This window comes from Colletotrichum spaethianum, assembly GCF_022836535.1.
Source record: "Colletotrichum spaethianum MAFF 239500 DNA, contig01, whole genome shotgun sequence".
NCBI lineage: Eukaryota > Fungi > Ascomycota > Sordariomycetes > Glomerellales > Glomerellaceae > Colletotrichum > Colletotrichum spaethianum.
The window spans coordinates 3144355-3163338 of record NW_026054771.1 but is presented as its reverse complement, the minus strand read 5'-3'; the positions used below and the strand labels follow the sequence as shown (position 1 = coordinate 3163338).

Below are 18984 nucleotides of genomic sequence, written 5' to 3'. Positions count from 1 at the left end.
AATTCCGGGCGGCTTCAGTGGGTTCACGGTGCTGCGCCCGCCCATTCTTTCTCCCCAGACCTGCTGATCTTGGGGCGAGACGTCAAGCTGGAGGGCTGGAATCCGTGGCGGGTCTAGGCTATTGCGCTCACTGAAATCCCACTGGCTCCACCCGACCGCTGCTTCTTGCCCGTCTGGGATTGGGGCGCTGCATTGAGGTACCTCCCGAGGTACCTGGCCCCTTCTCTCTCTTTTGGCGTGTCTGTCCCTCGCCTCGCCTCGCCTCGCTTGACCAGGACTGTTTGTGAATTCAGCAACATCCCCAGCCATCGCTCCCTACAACCCTGGGAGCTTTCTCGACTTGCATCAAACAACAGCTTCAATCGCGACACCGCAGCCTTCGTTACGACTCTCGACGACCTGCATCCGACCCTCGATCGAACATACTTACCGTTGACGACCTAGATGCAGCTGGTACCCCTTGCGCGCCGCTGTGGGCTTCCCAGACGTTTATCCTAAACCTCTTCACGCCTTCCCGCCCACTCCGGATCCGAACCCGTCTTCGAGTTGCCGTGTGTCTTGCTCGAGTTCACCCACACCGCCGGGCTTCGCTTCGGTCGGCCTTGACGTGCTAGTCATCGCCTTGCGAAGGGATGCAGGCGAATAGAGGGAATGCCGAGGCCCTGGGTCGCAAGGCCAAGGTGCGTCACCACAACCACCCCCTCGTGTACTTTTGCGACGCAGTGCTTGACTACCCGTTTGTCTGGGTAGCCAATTGTCCTGCGCCATGGTCCACCAGAACATCTCTCTGATTCTAACACTGTGGTAGCTTGCTCGCTCGTACCAGGAGCTTCTCGAGTAAGTCACACCATCTCCGTCTTCCCTCCGATCCTCGACTTGAGCTGATCCTTTCTTCCTATAGTGAGTTTTCCAACAAAGATCTCAGCTCTGTCGGCAACTACACCCTCGGCCGTCTCATTGGAAAAGGATCCTTCGGCAAAGTCTACCTTGCCACCCACAAGCTTACCAATGGTTCCAAGGTACGTAGGCCCGCTAGCATCGATCGATGTTGTGTCATCGACCGACTACTTACATGCACTGGCGCAGGTTGTCCTCAAGTCCGCGAACAAGGGCGATTCGAACCTCGCGCGCGAAATCCACCACCACCGACAATTTGTCCATCCCCACATCGCACGGTTGTACGAGGTCATAGTCACGGAGAACCTGGTGTGGCTGGTACTTGAATATTGCGCTGGTAAGCTATGCTCTACCTTCGTTGCATGAGCGCGGCTGATAATGGCTCCATAGGTGATGAGCTCTATAACTACCTCCTCGAACACGGCCCTCTGCCTGTGCACAAAGTCCAAAAGATCTTTGCCCAGCTCGTCGGCGCCGTCGCATACGTACATCAACAGTCATGTGTCCACCGCGACTTGAAACTCGAGAATATCCTCTTCGACAAGCACGAGAATGTCAAATTGGTGGATTTTGGCTTCACGAGAGAATACGAGGGCAAGTCCAACTATCTGCAGACGTTTTGTGGCACGATTTGCTACTCCGCACCTGAAATGCTCAAGGGTGAAAAATACGCTGGCGAAAAGGTCGACGTCTGGAGCTTGGGCGTCATTCTATACGCCTTGCTATGCGGAGAGCTGCCATTCGACGATGACGATGACAACGTCACGCGGACGAGGATTCTCAACGAAGAACCGAAATTTCCCGATCACCTTCCCCTCGCCGCCATTCCATTAATCAAATCTCTCCTCTCCAAACGGCCTCTGCTTCGACCCTCGTTGCCCGACATTCTCACAAATCCATTCCTCGCTGAACACGCACCGGCACAACAGGCGATCCTGAAACTGCAAAGACCAGCCCCGTTTTCGACGCATTTGGAAAAGGAGACACTTCAGCGAATGCGGAGCGCAGGTGTCGATATCGACTCAGTCATAGAAAGTGTTCTGGCTCAACGGTGCGATGCTTTGGCTGGCTGGTGGACGCTCCTCATCGAAAAGGAGCAACGAAAAGTGCGGAGGAGGGAGAGAAAGCGCCGCGAACGCGAGGCCGAGAATAGGAGCCTGCGTCGCCTGTCTGCCGCGTCCAGCAGACTCGAGCGGATTGCGCCAGTGTTGCAGGAGGTCGACGAGGACGGCGGACTGACAAATCGCTTCATCAGGCTCGAAGATGCTCCGATAACCCCGAGGGCAAGAGGACGGTCAGAGAGGAGGAGCGCTCACTACTCGGATTTTGGAGATTTGCCAGGGCTGCCAGAACACAGCAAGGAGAGTGGAAGCCCGAACGCGGAGGAACCGCCACCTCCAATCGACAAGGACTCTATCCGGTCTGCCAGTACGTCCAGACATCGTCGCCCGGTTCCGCCCCCTAAGGAGGGCGTAATCCGCAGCGCAAGATCGCGGGGTTCGACCCTTCACCTAGTGACCACCTCGGAAGCTTTGGCGGCTAACCGAACGCCAGAGCGACCCCCCGAACAGCAACAGAAAGTGCGAAAGAAGCCGTCCCAGGCTATCATTGCTCACTGGAAGCACTGGACGCACTGGTTCTTTGAGAACACTCGTAGGGGCAGACACGCAACTAAAAGAGGCAACCACTCAACACCCAACTTGGTCGAGAAGAACGGCAGCGTCGCGGGCAACAGTAGCAAGCACTCAAAGGACACTAGTCCTCGGCCGCAGACGAGCAAGTATCCAACGACGGACAACGCCGTACAGCAGGCCAAGGCCGGCTTACCTCGCGGAGTGGTCGCCAATGGCCACCTAAACAAAGCTCTGCCCGGTCATGGAGGCTCTGGCGGATTCAGCAGCCCTGCTTCAGGAGCAGGCTCAACGCCGTCGCACAGGCCGTCTCGGATAGCGACATCCTATAAGCGGCAGTCGCTGTCACCGTCTCCAATGACCCCTCGAACAACAATGCGGCGCTCCTCGGCAGGACTGAGGGGCCGCAAATCAACTTCTTCGTCAGTTTCTTCAATTCGCTCGATGCCCCATCATCATCACTCTCACTCCAAGGCTTCCTCGACAAGCTCGAACGGCTCGGTGTCGACATCAATGTCCAAAAACACTCTTCAGCGCGGACAGTCACCTCACCATTCCGTAAAGGTTCTCCCCGCCACCCCGACAGCTACGGCATTTCCGTCCAACATTCGCCTTGTTCGGGGACCCGGGCCCCCAGCCCCTCTTGCTTTGTTCAATGAGGGCATGCCCCCACCACCGGTATCAAGAGTGCAGGCTCCGGGCTCACCGAATCCTTTTGCACAAGGAGGGGGGATTCAATTCGCCAAGCGAAAGCGGAACATCTTCAAGGGGCCGATGCTAGCCTTTGCCAGCGGTGGCGGCGGTGGTGGAGGCAGCGTCGCACGAAGCACAGGGTCCGGCCATGCGCGGAGTGCAAGTGCTTCTGGTGTTGGGCGTCGGTCTGGCGAGGTGACCATACAAGAAGAGGAGGAAGGTGAAGAAGCAGAAGAAGAGATTGAGGAGGTCGATGCTTTCAGTCCTGTTATTGGAGGGCCGGGTGAGCGCATCGAAGAGCAGATTATTGAAGATGGCGAGACAGAGGCCGCGGGAGACCAAGCTAAAGCAGACGCGGACGCCGACAACGACGCTGCTCCCGTCACGCCCAAGGCCACGGCCCCACCAGCTCAAGCATGATTGCCAACCTGAGTCCAATACCGTTCTGACGGCATCGCGGAGGATTGCCAGTTTTATTTTTTTCTTTGGTTTCTTAAGATGAGCTGTACAACACCAGTTCCATCATCCACGTTCGATAAATCGAGCCGAGACACAAGCTCTCATAGTTATTTTTTTTTCTCTATATTCCACCTTCGGCGTCATCATGTACCATACTTAGAGGATACCTTGTACTAAAGGGAAGGCGCTGCTGCTTTTGCAATTGAAAGAGATATCCAGTCGATGCTGGCCACTGTTACCGCCGTTTGCAAACGTCGTGAAGTGGATTATCTGTCCACTCCCACTCCATGATCAAAAACTCAAGAATGCCGCTAGTAAGCGCATTCTGCCTAGTTCTACCTTCCCGTGTAAGTCGAGTTCGGTTATTGCTATCCTGCCTCGGTTGCATGCCTGAGCCCCTCTCGCGCGGCCACAATCTTATCGACGGTTTCCTGGGTCGCACACACGGACGCATCGAACGGCTTGAGGGCTGAGTCGCCCATGATGGCAAGCGCGGCCAAACCCAGAAAACCGTGGTAGATGTCCGGCGGGCCGCCGGGGTACTTGGAGAAGCCGCCGATGAGATGCTGCGTCTTGCTCATGATGAAACGGCGCGAGGGCTCGGCGTCGATGAGGTCGACATGACCCAGCATCTAAAGGCATTGTCAGTAAAACGGTGGTACTCCATAGCAACAGCTCGAGCCGCACCTGTAATGTCCCTCCCACCCACCAACAATAGCACGTATCCGCCACCTTATTACACCTCCCGTTGAATCCCACAAAACGCAGATTTGGGTCCAGAGAAAGCTCGTTAAGGGATTCGGGCAGCGCAAAGTTGGCGGTGTCGGGGTCGTCCGAGTCGTCCTCCTTGTCGAGATACTCGAACTGGCGGTAGACAAGGAACTTAACCAGTAACGAAACGTCGGGAACGCCCTGCCTAAGAATCTCGCTGCAGTGAGGTGTTGCATCCTGCTCGGATGGTCGATCAAGGAGGACGAGCGCGCTTACCGCGCACCACGCGTAGCCGGCTGGTGGCCCCTTTACTCAGGTTTCATTCTTCAGCATACGGTTTTGGAAGGCAAGGACATACCGTGGGATTCGTTCTGGTGGGAGCTCTGCGCGAGTCCGCCGTCGTAGGTCTGGCCCTGGCGGATGTGCCTGACCAGCGCATCGACGTCAATGTCCTCGACCCAATCCGCGTCCCCCTCTTTCGCATCGCCCCTCAGCGCCCACCGTATGGTGGCAGCCAGGAAGCACAGCCGCATGTCGTTGCCACCTTTTATGCTCCCGTCGTCCAGGACGAGCTCTCCGAAGCTCCCATCCGGCCGCTGTAATCGCTTCAACCACCGCAACGTCGCGATCCTGTCCACGCCCGCGAACGCATTCCTCGCCGCCTCCGGCCCGTCCGCAACGATGGCCAAGATCAACAGCGCAAAGTACGTCGACGCCAAGTTTGCCGAGCTCGAGTTCCTTGTCCGGGGCATGCCCTTTTCAAAGTCCCAATCTGCGTATAGCTCGGCCGGCAGAGCGTGGTTCGGCGAGCCGCAGAACCCGCCGCCGGGGTGGTAGAGTCCCAGGACGAAGTTGCGCGCGGCGGCCCGGTCGGCTGGCGTGAGGAGGTGCGGGTCCTCTTTGGAGGGCTCAGACGGGGAGAGAATGTCGAGGGCGGCGAGGATGAAGAAGCTCAGAGCGATGCGCGTGCTGTCGGAGGAAGTGTACTGGTGCGGGAGGAAAGTCTTGTGGCAGCGCTGCCAGTACTTTACGTGGCGCGCCTTCTCGAGCGGCATTGTGGTGTCGGCCGCCATCCTTGCCGCAATTCAGTTCGGTATTGCAGACCCGGGGAGAGTGGTGGGATCGACGGTGTCGAAGTGTGTAGGCTACAAGAGAGACCCTCCCAGCCGTTAGAAAGGCTTCATTCCAGGAAGGGATACGATCAGACAAAGGAACCCCACCCCCACTCAAGCTGTCCCTTGGCCGAACTCAGCTAAGGGAGCTACCATTGCGCTAGCAGGGAAGGGAACCACCGAAAGACCGCTGAAGCCTTGCATTGGTGAGCGAAACGAGACGAATGAGAAGCTCCGCTTCGATAAGGCTCGTAGCTGCAGGATTAGCTCACACCATCGGCTTCCCGATAAGACATGTGTCGGTTTTACTGTCCATTCCATTCTTTTCTGCGGAAACCGACTGCGACTTTCCCCCCCTGAGGACCAGATCACTACCGTCTTGCCGCAACTTCTTTTCTCGACTATCGCCGGACAGGCCCAGAAACCGGCATCATGGCGATCATCTCAGCGAAAACGATTATAACCTCGCTCTCCCTATTTCACATCACCCTCGCCTACTTCTTCATCACGAGCCCGGCCACCATCGCCGACCAGGCTCTGGTGTACGTCCTGGGCGAGTCCATGGGCATGGTAAGTCGCCGAGTTCTCGCCGCCGCGCATGGCATTTCCAGAGTCTAACATATGTGGTTTTCTTAGCCCTATGCGCGAAGCTTCGAGAACAAGTCACCCGCCCTCGCCTTCCTCGCCGCCGTCCTCGCCATGTTGGGCTTCAGCGACCTCGTCACCCTGAGCATGCCCGAGGAGGTATGGCTCATCTACCATTGGGGAACCCAGGGTAAGCTTTCCGTCTTTCTTGCCGCACCCCAAAAGACCCGGGCTCCAGCTAAAACCTCCAAACCTCAGCTCCCGTCCGCCTCTTCCTGTCCATGACCTTCCTCATCTACACGTTCCTCTTCGGCCCCTCATCGCCCCTCTATGGCAGCTCAACCCGCGGGGGCAACCGCTTTGCCCACCCCTCGGCACAGGTCAACAACCCGCGCTACACGCCCTCAACCTGGGGTGGCGATGGCCTCAAGAACCGCGTGTTTCTGACCTTTGCCTTCCTCGAGATGATCTGCTGGTTCTGGGTGTGGATGACGCTGCGCGAGGAGCAGGAGCAGTTCCAGAAGAAGCAGAGAAAGAGGAGGGATAGCCAGTAAAGGGGACGCACAACAGTGATGTGCAGGGGGTTTCAGTATTCTGCGTTGTCGGTCTGATGTCGCAGGTATGTCTTGTCCACTGATGGGATGACTTGCTGGAAAATAGGAAGGTTCGGGCCGCCTGTGTGGCCCGGCTTGCATCATGCGGAGTTGTCGGACGAATGGTATCATGGAAGGGATATACCCGGCGCATTCGTGATTCAATCAAAGTTGTATGGGTTACACGAGATTCTCTGTTTTGGGTTCCTTGGCATGGGGTGGAGGACTATCACGCTCAAGTTGCAACACCCGGGATATGGCAGCACTCATGAAATGAAATGAGACACATCTATTCCCATCGCACCAGCTCCCAACCCTTTACGTTTGTCCGCCAGCTGTCGGTGACCCTCTGCGACCAAACGCTCACATGGTTCCCTGCCACGTCGCGGATCTGCTCCGCCAGCTTGTCCTCTAAGTCCGCCTCGAATGTCCAGGAGCCCAGTTTGGCACTCAGACTGTCGCTTTCCTTCTTCAAGAGGAGAACCCGCGCCTTTCCTTCGGCCAGGGCGGTGCCCGCGGCAGCCTCGAGAGCCTTGACTTGCGTCATAAAGTCCTTGGGCACATTGCTCTGTCCAGAGCGGTCTCTCTCCTTCTCCCGCTCGTTGAACGCCACAATGTGGGATGCAGCCAGTTTCACAGCCGCGGCAGCATCACGAAGAACGGACAGACCGTGCAGCGAGCTCAGCATCAGCAGTGCCTTGGAACTCTCCGCATCAGCCGGCGTCGACAGGGACTGGGCTCGAAGAACTTCGAGGCCAGACTTGATGCCCGAAACGATGTTCGATAGGAGTTCCGGGGATGGCGGACTTCTACTGGCCGCGACGGCGAGGGGCACCAAATTGGTAAGTAAGGAGATAATGTCGTAATACATCTCCTCTTGTTGGGTAAGGTTATTTCCGCGAGTGTGCAGGTATTTGTTCAGGGAGTTACTGAGCCGCTGGAGGGACTCCAAGACAAAGACCTGCTCCGCTGCCGTCGTTTGAGCAACGTTGGTCACCTTGTAAGAAGATGCAGGCTTGAAAGAGAGGATGTCGAAGAATCTCTCTGCGGCGAGGGCTAAGTGAGAACGGAGGTTCTAGTTTCTTCAATTAGTCTGTGGCAAATTTTGTGTGAATGAACCACATACCGATGGATCAGGGCCAAGTCGCAGCACATCGTAAATGGGCCGGCTTGTCGCCGCCTCCAGGTTGGGAACAGATCCGTAATCGATAACCTCGTTCAGTACGGAGATGTCGGTGATTTCCTCTGGCAGTCCTCGTTAGGTGGTCCACGACATTGAAAGCCTCCAAGTAACTCACCAATCGCGGGCTCGTCGAAGATCGACTCGTTACGGATACCAAGAGCTCGGGCAGCTCTAGCTTCCTCGACGTAGCCCATGACCAACGTACAACTCGATCTCAGATGCTCGATATAACTCGGGATGTCGAGAATGGCAGTGTAGCTCTCGGCCTCGAAGGCATCGGCTAGCCTTCTAGGCATTCTCAGCTTGAGCGACGTATTGTAGTGTGCCTTCAGGCCTTGCATCAGGCCCTTCTCAGGTCTATTCGGCGGAAGGACAAGCGCAGGGGCGATGCTTGACAGACGATCGAAGAAATAGGGGCCTAGCGAATCAATGATGGTACGCTTCACGTCTGCTGTGTCCCACACCTCACGAGCTCTGGATGCGCAGCCAAGCACGAGATAGATGCGCACCAAAACTAGGGTCAATCTTGTGTGCTTCGGGGTTTTAGTGAGTTGGTTCTCAATGAGAAGGGCAGCCTGGAGTAGGCGATCAGTTCGGCTGCTCTTTATCGATGAGGTGGTAGGGTTGCCAGTGCCGCATTGGTGAACGCCGCTCAGCCTTATGCAGCACGTTGCTGCGAGAATTGCGAGTTCCGGTACACAGTCGAGGGAGGAGCTGGTTTTAGAAGAGTTAATAAGAGTAGAATAGAGAGTCAATGTGGACTCCAATAATTTCTGCAAGCAGGTCGTGCAGACAGGTGTCTTGTTGACAGCTGCACATATGATGCATTTCCAGTCGTTTGGCTTTTTGGGGTCTTCGTTTGAGACGCGTACGATAGTCTTCGACGTAGACAGACCAAGGTACTGCAGTTTGAAAGCTAACGCCTTCACAGACGATGACCTAGCAGCGTCCTTTGACTCTTCTGCCAGCCGGGTGACGTATTCATAAGCAAGTTCCTTGATTTCGTGTGGTGGAAGGCGCTCGACGAAGCCTTTGACATCATCGAAACAAGCGGGTGACTCGCACTCGATGTCGATGTATCCGCAAAGCTCCTCGAACGTGGTTGATTTGGCCTCGGATCCTGCGAGCTGCGAAAATTGGAAGGCAGCCTCAACCTTGGCCAGGCGGACGTTTCGCTTGTAAATCGAGCGGACGTTTTCTTGTGCAAAAAACCGGTTGATAAGTTCGAAAACCTCGGTTGAAGCCCTGCGACAAATCAGACATGATCAATTCAAACAGACACCTCTCCACTTACTCTTGGGCCTCTCCTGTTCGGCCAGCAGCATTGAGGAACTTCTTCCAAACAGCCCAGTCGCATGCGAGGAGACTCAGCTGGCCCTTCTCGTCCTTCGCCGAAAGGCATTCTCTGCAGAGTTCGTAAACCGTTTTCCAGTTTCCTTTTCTCTCAAGTACATCGATGGTTTGCAGGAAGAGATCCTTGCGGCCAGCCTTGAACTGATAGACGGGGTTGAGAGTTGGACCCTTGAGAGCAGCTTCCCACTCCGCGTCGGAGCCATGGGCTTCGAGAATGCGGTAGAAGAGAAGAATCTCTTCCTCCGTCTTGATCGCTCGATCGGCCACATCGCCATTTTTTTCGGTGCCGGTCTGAGACCAAGTCAGCCACCTAGCCATTCCGCTTTGTGGCACGTCTCTTACCTGCTCAGTCAACTGGGCAGCGCGCTGCATCTGCTTCAATGACAACATGCCGTAGAGCTGCTTCTTGCCAGCGGGACACTGGTCGCTGGTCTGCAACTAAATCAGCCACTTTCTTTCGTAAGTTGGCAGCTCAAGAGACTCACCGCAAGCAGATGCGTAATGGCGATGTTCCAGAACATGAAGCTTCTTTCTTGGGGAAACGACCTATCAAGTACAGCCGCAATCTATGTACACATATTAACAGCTGCGACCACCTCCCATGAGAGAGAGAGAGAGAGAGACTTACCTGCTGTGCGCTAATCAGGTCCCAGTGCAACAGACAAGACTCAAGACATCTTGTTCCGCCGTTCTTATCCTTGGGGTTCGCCTTCACATAGCGCAACTTCAGGGGTCCAAAGGTCTCAGCAAAGTCTTGGTCCTCCATGAAACCCTCAGACGCCCACTCTAGTAGTTCGAGAGTATCAGCATCTCTCACAGCGGACGGGTCCTTGGCCAGCTTCTGAATTGCAATAAGAGGCGATGCCTTCTCCAAGGGTGACTCCAGGTGGCTCTCTGCGCATATTTTCACGGCCTGGGTGGTGTTTAGTTTGACTGAGTGAACTTGAGCGGTGAGATGAAACAACAAACCTCAAAGTAGGGGTCATTGAAGGTCCGAAACCGCTTTTCGGCAAGACGGATAACGTTTGCCCATTGCCGGTCGTTAAAGGCCGACTGCAGCTGCAGATCGGTGCCGCTCCTCAGCTGAGGCCGGTTCCAGGACATGGTGATGCTTCTGATCGGATGGCGGGGCAGAATTAGCTTTGGAGGGGCACTGCGCTGTAAGGTACAGCAGCACCGAGAGCTGTCAGACGTCTAGGGATGGGCACTTGGGTGGCTGATTGGCCCACGGGTAAACCCCTTCTCCGAGGCCCGTGGGTCCACTTTCCTGTATTGAGGTCCGATGCCAACGGCTGTCCCTCCCGCCTTGGACCCCCCGCCGCCGATCCGACCTAATTGAACGTCGCCGAACGTAAAGATCACGGCCGTCGGGAAGGATGAGAAGCAAACCGGTAGCGCTCGAATTGCAGGATTGTGCTACCCTAGAATGCGATATTCCCAAGACCGAATGCTTACACATGGCCCAGCGGTGTCTTGGTAGCCTCTCAATGGGCTTCCAGTCAACCCTAGAGATCCAATAGAAGAGAGGTGGCCCTCTTTTGACATGACCGAAATTACTCATACAGATAATAACTCCTTCCCATTTATACAGCATATTACATAGTGTACACCGTCCCTACTTCTCGCTCCAAGTTTCCTGCAATGGCTTCAAATCGGTTCGGTCCGTGTCGGAATCGTCGCGATGGTCGCCTGCACAGGTACGGAGTTTGGTTTGTTACCACCACCCGCCATTTTTCTTTCTCTCTTCTTTTCTCTTGTCGAACTTTTGCAAGGTCAGCGTTTGGGATCGATGGACGACGGGGTGTATAGATACGAACCCAAGCTTTCTTGCAATCCCTATACGCTCTGAGAGGACATCAGTATCATAGGACTACCAGTTGTTTATCGTCCCAGGGGTTCGGCGCATGGACAGAACACGAAATGGTATCCTTACTGGAAATAGTCACCGCACATGGTTTTGTCGCCACCGTTTCGGTGCAGGCACTTGATGCTCTTCTGGGCGAGCTCTTGGCATGGATCGAAGTACTCGCTCTTCGCTTTGCTATTGCCCCGTTTCAATTGACTTTCCCCTTGTATATGTCGTACAGAGGCCCCCGCCTACCTTTCGAACTTAGCCTTGCTCTCGGCGTAGGAATCGTCGACCTTTTGCGGTGCGCCGGTTGTAGGCTCTGGCGGGTTGCCGGTGGACATTGCGGGGATCAGAGGGGGTTTGACGATGGACAGAGGTCGGTAATAAACTTGGGTTGGATCCGTCAAGTCAATTGCGGAGAGATTGCGACGGGCGCGCTTCGCTGCTGCTTGTTCAAAATGCAACAATCGACGCAGTGACGTGACGACGCGAAGATCGCTGTAACTGGACTTTGCGATAAGATAAGAGCTCAGTCTGCTTGCTGCCTTGACCTTCAGGTTGAACTCTTCAGGCGTCCAGTCCCCAAACATTTGGCCCCCTACCAGTTCTCCCCCGCACTCGCCAAGCCGAAAAATACAGATGCAGTGCAGCGTAAGCAGCAGAACTCGTTCGGCCAGCACAGGGCAATGCGCAGTGAGCAGTGGGTACGAAACACCCTTATGATCCGCTCCTATGATTGATGAATACCGGCTACACGGCCTGGAGTTATCGCGCAAAACAAACGCAAACCGAAACGGTGGGATTCCGGCAACTTGTGCCGTCCATAGCTGATTTTACCGCCGGAATCAGGTTTGTTCTCAATAAAGTTGTAAGGTTCTTGCAAACCTTATATCGAGGTTAACGGCGACATATTGGACAACTCTTGCCAATATGGGCGGTGTTTATTTCGACTTCGTCCATCTTCCATGTTTTGACTTCCATTGGTTGCTTGCTTCCTTGCTTGCTCACAATACTTCAGTTACATCTCTATTGCAATTTTTGCTCAAAGGCCGTCTCATGTTCATCTTTTAATCGCGTCTACATTGAGCGGGCCCCTTTTCTTCGCTGTTTTCAGATTGGAGACCCCTGGCTAAACATGCTCTCCCGCCGCAAACAGCAGGTGTGCCTGAACCTATTTACTTGGCACATCATGTCGATGCCAAGAACTGCCATGTGGAGGACAACTGTAGAAGAGACACACTGTTGTGTTTTGAGGACCCAGCGCTCGCGAATCTCGTACTCGCACCGACCCGACGACTTAGAAGTGCTGTCATCAACCCCTCGTGTCTCACACTGGCCACACATCAAACCTCAACCGCGGGTTCCTTGGTCACCTTATCGGCCACAGCGTGTCGACGAACGACCTGCCATCTCCTGTCAGAGAGTGCCCACAGACACGGGTGATGGGTCGCGCTTATATGAATTGCAGACGAAACACAATGGCAACCTATCGTGGTTTTTTTCGCTCTTCCGAGCGGCTCGCCGCTCTTCGGAGTCCGCGGATGAGACTCGGTCTGCAGTTATGCAGCCAGGTGCCTGCAGATCAACAATACAGGCACACGTCATGCAACCGCAATCACATCTCAATTCTTTTCAACTCTCACCGCGAAGAAAGAGAAGTGGATAAGAAGAAATTTACTGGCCAAATGCACCGAGTCCTGTCGCCCGCCATTTAATAAACCTGTGTCGCCGGAATCCTGCCTAGTAGGCATCGTCACCAACGCCTCTGCGGATCTGCCAGGTTCTGGTGAAATGAGTTTGCCATGCTGGCAGCCGACCCGTTAACCGATGCTAAAATGGGGGTTTTTTTTCCTCTCGCTCCACCACCCTAGCAAGGGCCGGTTGCACGAGCCTGAAGCCGGGCCCCTTTTGTTTTGCAGAGGTTGCTCATCAGTTCAAAAGGCACTTCCACAGTTCAGAGTTGCTCCCTACCAATGTAAATACTGAGCTTAGAATACGGGCGAGCAGCACTGGGATCGTAGGGACAAATCTGCCCCTAGGTCAATGGGGCGGTCAGACCTTTTCAACGGCCAGTCCACGTCACAGCCAGACAGGGTCGCAATGACCGGTAGTGCAGAATCCCAGAGTCACAGAGTCAGCCGCACCATTTATTTGGGTGGTATTGGCAGTCTTGGCCAGTTTTTGGCAAAGACCACAATATGAATGCAACCAAAACGAAGATCATGCAACACAAGATCGTTGGCCGATACCGTCACCATCTCCACGTACCCGCATCTTTCTCTCCTATGGACATCAACAAATCAGCCCACCCGGCTTCGTCGGACTCGATGTCTAGCTACCGAGAGAACGATTATGCAGAAGACATGGAAGAAAGGCGGGACCAAGGGGCTAAATTCCTCGTTCATCTCGTGTCAGCTCGGATCAATAGAGGCTCCCGCCCAACTTTCCAGGATCGATCTCTGATGATTGATTCGAATCCTCGGGTCCAACATACTTACCACGCACTCATTTCGATTGTCTCTCTCACCGTCTCTCATTTTCCTTATTTTCTATCGGGGCCCTGCACATAAAACGTCTCTTTGCGCCTGCGAAGTTTCCGATGCGGCCGCCACCGCTCAGGCTGCATGTCCCACATTGCATGTGTTTTGGGAGGCACAGTTGCAACTTGTGGGCAATATTTGCTCATTAACACTGTCTTCTCGAAGCATCAGCTCGCCAGTCACTGGGTTCGGTGATAGAAATTAGCCATCCTTGGGCCTAGGCCTGTCAGGCACTATTGATTTGGTTCGTGATCTGATTTGGGTCCTCAGGTGCAGGCCTGGCTGTCTTATGACGGCCGATGCTAGCGTTACCGTCTTGCATCAACGACCTGAAACTGTGCGATAAACCTCTTTTTCCTTCTTCGTCCTCTCCAGGATGCCGCCTCCTTGATTACAAAGTTGGCAAGTCTACTGGCCAGTAGCGAGCCACAAACGAGGCCTGCTCTAATTGTTCGACCATGTTTCTCAAGCAGATTCTTAATCAGCTTAGACTTGGCCTCGCTAACATTATCCCTGTTAGACTGGGAGGGGGGGTGTGGCCACCCGACATGGTCGTTAACTCGTCTCAACCCCAGGAACCAAGGTCCAAGAAGCATTGTTCTAGCTAACTACCCGCGCCGCTGCAGGGGGGCTCGCCGGGATCCACTATCACCCTGTTTGCATGTTTCACATCTCCATTCTCACTTTAATCGCAACGGCTTCATTAATTGCACCCATCCTCGGTTGCCGCCGAACGACAAGGATCTGACGTGAGCTAACTCGTTCCCACAAGTAGGCCACCTAACAGACCCATCAGCCTCATCTCTTCTTGCAGCGTTCCTGCAGTTCTTGGCAGGAGGGAAGGATGAGACGAAAGTCTCCATCGCAGACGACATTAAACTAGGGCGACCCCCTGTCCTCCACGGGTCCACATCAACAGTTTGTATTGCGGATTGCTGCGCAAGTATGAATAGAGTTACTGGATAAGATGCTTCTCAGGGGAGCCAGGGGCCCTGGCTTGCTGGGTAACTGACGGAATCGCCAGCTCTAGCCGCGCGATGAGGGACGAGATGCAGTCCGAGATTGGCTGCCTACCTCGACTTAGTGCGGTGAGAATGGGTCAGGCCCGGAGATGGGCATAGACGATTCGAGATGGAGGCGAGAGAGGGCCCCTCAGGCGGGTATGGTCTAGAAGGTATTGTGGGCGAGGAGAGCGGTCGACTAGGTACACATGCTATAAAGCCTCTTTATCCCACAAGTCAATACCTCTTTCTCTTCTCCCCCTTCCCCATCATCACATCGGTGTCATTCTTTCCCTGTACTCAAAGTCTCTCTCTTGTTGGCTGTGCCATACACTCCTTTACGAACTAGACGTTCGCCCACGCTCACTAAGCACAACCTTCATCGCTTCACTTCTGAACCAAACAACTCTCTTACCCGAACCCCATCACAACCGTCAAGATGCGTTTCGCTTTCACCGCCGCTGCTCTCTCCACTCTCGTCGGCTACTCTGCCGCCCACACTCTGGTTCTTAACCTCGCCCAGCCTGGCGACGCTCCCAAGAGCGATGGTCGTTCCACTGGCACCGGCGCCACGCAGTACATCCGCAGCCCCCCTTCCAACTCTCCCGTAAAGGACCTCAAGAGCGCCGACATCGTCTGCAACGTCAACGGTGGCAAGGCTGCGAAGGACTTCAAGCCTCTTGCCGCAGGTGACAGCTTCACTGTCGAATGGTACCACAACTCCCCTGGTGACGATATCATCGACCTTTCCCACAAGGGTCCCTTGATCACCTACATTGCCCCTTACACTGAGACCGACGGCACTGGCGCCATCTGGACCAAGATTGCCGAGAAAGGCTACGAGAACGGCAAGTGGGCTGTTGAGACTCTTGTTGCCAACAAGGGTGTGTCTGAGCCCATCACGCTTCCCGCGTCCCTGAAGGCGGGCAAGTACATCATCCGCCAGGAGATCATTGCTCTCCACGAGTCCGACACCACCTACGACGTCAACCCCGCCCGTGGCGCTCAGTTCTACCCCGAATGCATCCAGGTCGAGGTTACTGGTACCGGCTCCGATGTTCCTCCCCAGAACTTCGACTTCAACACCGGCTACACTTACGCCGACCCCGGTATCCACTACAACCTGTACAGCGCCGACGCCTCCACCTACAAGATTCCCGGCCCTGAGGTCTGGACTGGCGGTGCCGGCTCCGGCTCTGCCCCTGCCCCCACCACCACTGCTGCCCCTGTTGCTTCCACCGGAGCTGCTAAGCCTACTACCCTGGCCACCTCTGTCGCCTCTGCTGCCCCCGTTGCCAGCTCTAGCTCTGCTGCTGCCCCCGTTGCTACTCCCACCAAGGCTCCCAGCGCCGGCTGCAAGCGTCGCCGCTCCCACAAGGCTCGCCGCTCTGCTCACTAAGCGTTAAAGGCGCAGTTGCTGTGAGGAAGGAGGAGGGTTCTGAGGCTATGCGGTCATTGTTGGTCTATCAATTATGATGGTCTTACGAATCGAAGATGAGAGTTGTTTTCTTACCATAGACACCAGATGTGCATTCCAGGCTTACTGCGTCTTGCCCGGTGCACCGTTCTAGAGACTCGAGTTTCAACTTGAACTCGGTTTCGATTTCTGCATTCCTGTACATAGTACTTTGGTTAGCATTAAGCCTGCATATACCCTGCTTTCAGTTTCTTCCACTCTGTGACTTCAACCCCTCGCGCCCTATGAGTTCGACTGTGTTTGCGAGTGGTAACTTCAACGCTGCGTAGGTTCTCCGTATTTTCCGTAACCGGTTTGCTTCAATTTTTTTTTTTCAAGCCAGCGTCTGCTCTATTACCTGTTATACGCGGCACTGGGCATCGACCGATGTTTGCTGAAGCCATCGAATATACCATTGTATGTATTTCGGTTGTTTGCCTGCCATCTAATATTAGCAATCAATAGCTGTCACAGGTTGACATTCAAATTCTCATCGGAGCACAGGACGAAGCTGCAACAAGATGCAGGTTGTAATCTGGAATGAGACTGAGTCACAATTGCATTAAGGCGGTGTACTATCTAGTTCTTGCGCAGAACCCACATTGTTTGCTCTACTGTCGTGAGCATAGGTTATAGGACGAGATAGTGGCGCAGGTGGCCCGAGCCAGGCACTTCTCACACGATTCGTGCAACTCGGTAACCTGTATAAGAGATGACTTCTCGTCTCGTAGACAGTTTCTAAAATACCCACTTTTCTACCTCTAAAATACAGATCGAGTACTGTACCACATCTGCTTATCAACGATTCGATACGTTGTTGCGCTGATCCAGGTTCGTTCCACATGTCCGAATGTAACATAAAGCCCACTAAGACTCAGATCGTCCAATCAATGTTTGTGTGGGAAGCGGAAGTCCGATGTAAATTCTGAGTGATGTAGCTGAATTGTTGTTACCGAATATTGTTCGGCGGGAAGCTTGTACGAGAACACCAATTTTCATGCCTGTGGTTCTTAATTGATGTTATCCTGATAACGTGCAACTTCAGTGCCCAGCATTTCTAGATTCGACTTGAAAATGGCGTCGCGAATAGTTGAAACGTGTTCATGACTTGTCGGCTATGGTAACCGTATCTTCACTCCAGTAGGCCTTTCTAGCATCCGATTACACATGCAAGACTATCGTCCTCTCTCCGCCAATGCTGATCTAGCTCGCCAAGGAATTGACCAGACTGTTTACTTCTGGACTTTACGGTAAACTCCGGCGAATGGGTAAACAATTGGAACAAAACCACATCTACTACAAAGCCATTGCCAGGCCCTCCTTGGTTCCTTCCCTAGTTCGTACATCAACATATGGACTTACGTTGATTGTGGCTCTCCAGTGGCGTACTTCTGTTTACCGTTCTTTTTCGCCACATGCGTTGACATGCTCCATCAGGGCTGAATATGACGATCAAAGAAACGCCTCGTGGATATTTACTCAACCAACTTATTAGCCGCCGCCGCCGCCACCACCACCTTGTATTCTTGATCACACAAAGGCCACCAGTGAAAGTTCCTGACCTCGTCGAATGCCCCCGGCACCCAACCTCAAACGCAAAGTTTCATGTCCATCAATTCTTGTACGGATAACGGTCAGTCAATAATAAGCCTCGTCCACGTGTAGTCCGTGCCTGGCACCCGTGTGCTAACTAGATGAGCGCCTCATGTTTGGAGTTGGCGGTGGCTATCAGGGCTAGAAGGAGGCCAAACCGGTCGGCAGGTTCTAGACAAATATCCATTTGCAGCCTTATGAATCCTCCAGCGAGGACCATCGAGAGGGCTGAAGGTTTCTTCAAGGAATTCATTTGATCACCTCGGCGGCAGTACGTTGACATGCGTTGTCGAGGACTCAAGATCCAACCTGCACCGGGGCTAGTCTGTCATTCTTAACCCGTAGATACTCGACCGATAGAGAAGCTCGTTGTCTTACTACAATTCATTCCAGCTTATTAGTCGGAGGGTCAATCCTCAATTGGCCCTTACTAGCGTGTCAGAGACCACTTCCTCCCGCATGTTCCGCTCGTTCAGTGCAGGATTGCAGCTCGGCTGGAGTCTGACGCTCGAATCACGGTCCCATTGAAGACCGAAGCTTTCCGACCTTGCATGAAGAAACGTGCTTTTCCGGGCGCAGAAAAACGGACGAATGTACGTCAGAAATTCACATGCAAAGAGCTTTGGGCTAAACTTTGGACGAAAATACCTTGTTAAGGTCTAGCGTCATTCTGCTTTCTAGCTCGCCTGAGGCTCACCAGAACCCTGAATCCAAGCGGAGGAAGGACGAGCAAAGAATAGGACTGTCAGTGCGCTAATCTCTTTCAGGGCTGCAGAGCAAAGTTTGTTGCTCGGTGCATCGTTCGTCCCAAGATTCCAGCAAAATTCGTTTAGCCGCAGCGGGATCGACCCGGCTCTGGAACCCGGGCTGCCGGGGTGATCAATGCTTTTTGAGATCTGCCAGAATTCGAGGCGAGAATCGATGGGCCTGCTGCAACGTACACGGGGATTTTCTGATTGGGATTGTTGGGGAGCATTCGTACTATCAGTTTTCATGTGAGACATTGCCAATAAGCTTCCTAGGAAACGACGACTGATCAACCTCAAGCTTGCAATCCTTGTTGCCTCCTCGATGGCATCGAAGTAAACAAACCAAGCCGAAAGAACCCAAACAAACTTCCCAATCCAATTTCTTACTCTGGGCTTGAATGGTGCACAGTCTAGATGGTCAAGGCACGGGGCGAATTTAGTCGCGGAATGCGCCACCAAACAAGCGCTCTGCGCCGGTGTCTGCAACAAGATTGCCTGAGCGTCAAGAGGAATGATAAGGGAGGGTGAGAACCAGCTTATGCGACGAGACATCAATAACAACAACGCAACGAAGATTAA

General features: G+C 54.0%; 6 protein-coding genes across 6 annotated transcripts; 2 read left to right on the top strand and 4 right to left on the bottom strand.

Annotated features, from left to right (window-relative positions):
• Positions 1 to 4048: 4048 nt before the first annotated feature.
• Positions 4049 to 5446, bottom strand: ColSpa_00857 (geranylgeranyl transferase type-1 subunit beta; the record flags this gene model as incomplete). Its single annotated transcript, XM_049267069.1, has 3 exons — positions 4049 to 4312; positions 4440 to 4687; positions 4750 to 5446. The coding sequence occupies 3 exons, from the start codon at positions 5444 to 5446 to the stop codon at positions 4049 to 4051; spliced, it is 1209 nt and encodes a 402-aa protein (XP_049123026.1).
• Positions 5447 to 5935: 489 nt separating this feature from the next.
• Positions 5936 to 6642, top strand: ColSpa_00856 (uncharacterized protein; the record flags this gene model as incomplete). Its single annotated transcript, XM_049267068.1, has 3 exons — positions 5936 to 6073; positions 6140 to 6278; positions 6347 to 6642. 3 exons carry the CDS (start codon positions 5936 to 5938, stop codon positions 6640 to 6642), a joined length of 573 nt encoding a protein of 190 aa, XP_049123025.1.
• Positions 6643 to 6970: 328 nt separating this feature from the next.
• ColSpa_00855 (uncharacterized protein) lies at positions 6971 to 10321 on the bottom strand (the record flags this gene model as incomplete). Its single annotated transcript, XM_049267067.1, has 8 exons — positions 6971 to 7756; positions 7808 to 7926; positions 7980 to 9109; positions 9159 to 9508; positions 9560 to 9649; positions 9703 to 9783; positions 9846 to 10130; positions 10187 to 10321. 8 exons carry the CDS (start codon positions 10319 to 10321, stop codon positions 6971 to 6973), a joined length of 2976 nt encoding a protein of 991 aa, XP_049123024.1.
• Positions 10322 to 11146: 825 nt separating this feature from the next.
• ColSpa_00854 (cytochrome c oxidase-assembly factor cox-23, mitochondrial) lies at positions 11147 to 11407 on the bottom strand (the record flags this gene model as incomplete). Its single annotated transcript, XM_049267066.1, has 2 exons — positions 11147 to 11258; positions 11319 to 11407. The coding sequence occupies 2 exons, from the start codon at positions 11405 to 11407 to the stop codon at positions 11147 to 11149; spliced, it is 201 nt and encodes a 66-aa protein (XP_049123023.1).
• A 3579-nt stretch (positions 11408 to 14986) lies between these two features.
• On the bottom strand, positions 14987 to 16229 carry ColSpa_00852 (uncharacterized protein; the record flags this gene model as incomplete). The annotated part of the gene is made up of 2 exons (XM_049267064.1): positions 14987 to 15696; positions 16121 to 16229. The coding sequence occupies 2 exons, from the start codon at positions 16227 to 16229 to the stop codon at positions 14987 to 14989; spliced, it is 819 nt and encodes a 272-aa protein (XP_049123021.1).
• ColSpa_00853 (putative endo-beta-1,4-glucanase D) lies at positions 15047 to 16083 on the top strand (the record flags this gene model as incomplete). The annotated part of the gene is made up of 2 exons (XM_049267065.1): positions 15047 to 15716; positions 16022 to 16083. The coding sequence occupies 2 exons, from the start codon at positions 15047 to 15049 to the stop codon at positions 16081 to 16083; spliced, it is 732 nt and encodes a 243-aa protein (XP_049123022.1).
• Positions 16230 to 18984: the final 2755 nt, after the last annotated feature.